Source organism: Dipodomys ordii, unplaced genomic scaffold (genome assembly GCF_000151885.1).
Source record: "Dipodomys ordii isolate 6190 unplaced genomic scaffold, Dord_2.0 Scaffold76, whole genome shotgun sequence".
Taxonomy (NCBI): Eukaryota; Metazoa; Chordata; class Mammalia; order Rodentia; family Heteromyidae; genus Dipodomys; species Dipodomys ordii.
The window spans coordinates 7,959,455-7,963,082 of NW_012267292.1; the positions used below are offsets into that span (position 1 = coordinate 7,959,455).

At 33.6% G+C, this 3,628-nt stretch overlaps 1 protein-coding gene across 1 annotated transcript in view; it reads right to left on the bottom strand.

Annotated features, from left to right (window-relative positions):
* Window positions 1–924: 924 nt before the first annotated feature.
* Window positions 925–3,628, bottom strand: part of Snx10 (sorting nexin 10) — a 16,730-nt gene continuing 14,026 nt past the window's right edge. Inside the window, exons 3-4 of the mRNA XM_013024484.1 lie at window positions 2,800–3,012; window positions 925–2,348 (exon numbers count right to left, since the gene is read on the bottom strand). Of these exons, the coding sequence (XP_012879938.1) occupies window positions 2,267–2,348; window positions 2,800–3,012 (295 nt within the window). The 3' untranslated portion in view covers window positions 925–2,266. The remainder of the gene's footprint in view (window positions 2,349–2,799; window positions 3,013–3,628) is intronic.

Genomic DNA, 3,628 nt, shown 5'->3' on the forward strand with positions numbered 1-3,628 from the left:
CTGTCAACTGAGAAACCTTAAGTAACAGGTGTTGACTTTCATTTTGACACCTTTGTCTATATATAAAGTCAGTTTTAGAACAAAAGATCCAAGCACACTTCAGAGGTGAAGAATCTATCTTTTCAATATTAAATAGGACAGTTTTCCTGAATGTAAATCATAAAACATTCAGGATTGAAAATATTTAATTTAATTCACATTATTATAAAAACTCAGTCTTATTTAGTTTAGTTGCATAAGTAGCTGTTTTCTTTTCCTAAATAAATCATTTTTAAATGCTAGAAGAAAAGAAAGAATACTACTGAGAACGGAAGTTCATCTATCTCAGCTACAAGAAATCTGTTTTATGAAGCCAGTGCAAATATGGACAGCTGAAACAAATATTACATCAAAGATCTTTAAAAAAAAAAAAGCTACCAATAAAGCCAAAAACACACTGAAGAGAAATATTCTTATGTAAAATAAGTGATCCAACACAACTGATTTTTTTCATGTTTAATGTGAAAACAAATGATCTCATGAAGTTTTACACAGTGAATATTGAGCATTATTTCATATTAATTTTGATGGCTATGTAACACTATCTAAAAATAGCATGACAGTGGCATAGTGTATGCTTTTCAAAATTGCTGTAGAACAGAAATACTATGAATTCAAACACATTGCTCAGGAGTGGGAGCTGCTGGGAAATGCCCAGATGGCCAGCCCTATGTGTCAACAGGATAATAAGGACTGCAAAAGCTTTCTTCCTGTATTAAAATAATGAGTCTCTGAGGATAAAATAAAAGGGCCTAAGACACATTAAATCAAAATATTTATAAAAGTTTAATAATGTTTTAGACTAAACCTTTTTTTAAAAAAAGAAATCATCTTCCTGTTCATTTAATTACTTCTATTAGTTTTCAGTTTCCTAGCCTTTTTTTCTCTTTAGTTAGTTCTTTGAAACTATTATCTTGGAGTTTTTAATAATACAGTAACTTTTCAGCTCCTAGTTAAAATAAAATGAAATGGATTTTTTTTTCTTTTGCTGCAGCAGCCAGTGAGACTAGGTAACATTTAATCAAAGCAACAAGTTAGCCAAGTTATATGAAAGTATCTTCCTGTTTTTTTCACACAGTATTCTGTACCATTCAAGTGGGGAAAACAAAACTTCTGTAATTTGAAGTTCAAAGTAGTTTATCTAAAACATCTAATCTTTGGACCACTAAGAAAAGGCATTTTGTTGAAATTAGAGCCATCTCAAGGTAGATACATACTATGAAGGGGCTCCAAAAAGTGCAGAATAAATTCGGAAAGTAGCAAGTTGACATCCTTTCCAAAATATGGGGAATACTTCTTAGTTAAAATTAAACATATTAATTTTTAAGGTCCTTGTGATTTAAAAACACAAGTAGTAAGTAAGTAGCTACTAGTGTTGATGAAAGTTGTTGAGTAATTTAAAAAAATTATACACATTTGGTCAAAAAATAAGTCATTAAGCTATAATTCTAATTACCCAATGATAATGAAAACACATGACTGGTTGTCAAAAACCATATTTAAGTGGGTTTTAGACAATGAAAATCTACTTCTGAATCTACATATTGCAAGACTAAATAAAATTACTAGCACTATTTCTGCCTTTTTTTCCTAAGATGTAAACATTATTTTTAATATAGCTCTAATCTTAAGATACATTTTTCCATCTAAGTGTGAAATAGAATACTGGAAAGGTTAAATACTCTTAAATAGTTCAGTTAAACACGCAAAAGCAAAGTGTTTTTTGCCAGTGCAGGGGAGGTAGCCACAGAGTAGCAGCCACCTGTCTGAGGGGCAGGTTGCTCTACACTGTCCCCTTTGCGGTAGCCAACGTCACATACACTGCATTCACAAGAATTGCCCCTTTGCTCTATTTGGGTTTCAAATGCTATCTTACTTCTCTTTTAGGATTCAATAAAAATCAACTAAGTTGGGTTGTTTTTTTTTTTTTCAAACATACAAATCAGTTGCGTTGAAGGCAGGATCTTCTTTACCAGTAACACTGGGCAATAAGGACTGTATGGCATTCACAGATTTTTTTTCTTTTGCTTTAAACAGAAGCATGGCTAACATTAGACAACATAAAAATACATACCATTACTAAACGAACCACCCACTGTCTTTAAGAATTTAAATACGTAGTATCGTGACAGTGAGCTTTAGGTAAGGATTTATTACAAGCAAGCTCTCTTCTCTATGGACTGGACACAATTTGCTATTCCTAAGGTAATGCCTTTAGAATTATTTTTCAGGATTCCTGTGGCGCTGTACTTATTTTACATCCTTGTGAACTGCTGTCATCACTGCTGTGTCCAAGCCCAGAGGATGAACTGGAAAAGAAGAGAGGGGGAAAATAATAAAAAGAGGAAATTGGTTTTCACAACACACTCAAAGCCTGAGTAACAGAGGAGAACTTTAATTATCTCCAGTCACAAAGAAAGACAGGAAATTTGGACTTTTAATTAGCCATTTGGAGTGCAGTTGGATATTTTTTTAGCTAGATAATTTAAACGCGAATAATTCAAGTCTGACTAAATGAAAGTCACATAATCAGAATGCAGATAATTGAATTTCTACTGCATTCATTAATTCAGTGCGGAGGTGTGTGTGAAGACTACTATGATGAGCTGTCACAGCTCAATAAAATCTCAGTCAATTAATTTTTTCATTATCTTAGTATTACATCAACAAAAAAGCAGAGTGTGTATATATCTGTGTGTGCACATGTGCGTTGTGTGTTCTATAAATATGTATACATTAAATCAAAACGCAAGGAAATACCTTTCTGAATCATAATCTATATCATTTTCTTTTTTCCCTTCTTCGTCTTCTTCGGGGAAGCGTCTATTCATCAAAGCAAACTTGTGAATTGCTTCTTCTACTGAGTACTTGGTCTGCCCAGAGACACATGCTTCGATGTCCTCGGAGTTCAGGTGACTCTGCAGGAAGAGGTGGAGGCTGCTGTCTGAGAGTAGAAGTGCATTCTGCAGGACTCTGGGAAAGACAGAAAGGAGAAATAACCATTGAACAGGGCTGGGAAGATACTACAGAGACCCTTTAGCATTGTACCACTGAAGTTAATTTTTCTATGGTGCTAAAGTTTGTGTTGATGATGGGCTCTGCCCATTAAAGGGAGGAAAGCATATGTTAACTTTTATTCAATTATTTGGAAATTTAGGTGAGTAAAAACATGAAGCTAATAGTTAAGAACATCTGTTAAAAGAATAACTTCAAGGACATTTCTTCCATTTAACCATCTGCTATGACCATGTGGATTAATTATGGAAATATTTTGCTTATACAGTCACAGAAATTTATTCTTTAAAAAATGTACTGCCAATGGCATGTCAATTCACCAATCTTTATTGGATAGGCAGTCATGAAACATTCAACTACTACTAAAAAGTATATGAGAAAGTCAATATACTTCTTAGTATGTTTTACACTTTAAAATTTTACACCACTTTGGGGGAGGGGGGAGGCTGGGAAGGGATGTGAAGGGTAAACCAAAGGAGGAGACTGCAATGCTTGGTAAGAAATGTACGCATTATCCTGCCCATGTAATTGTAACCCCTCTGTACAGTATGTTCACAAATAAAAAATAAATAAA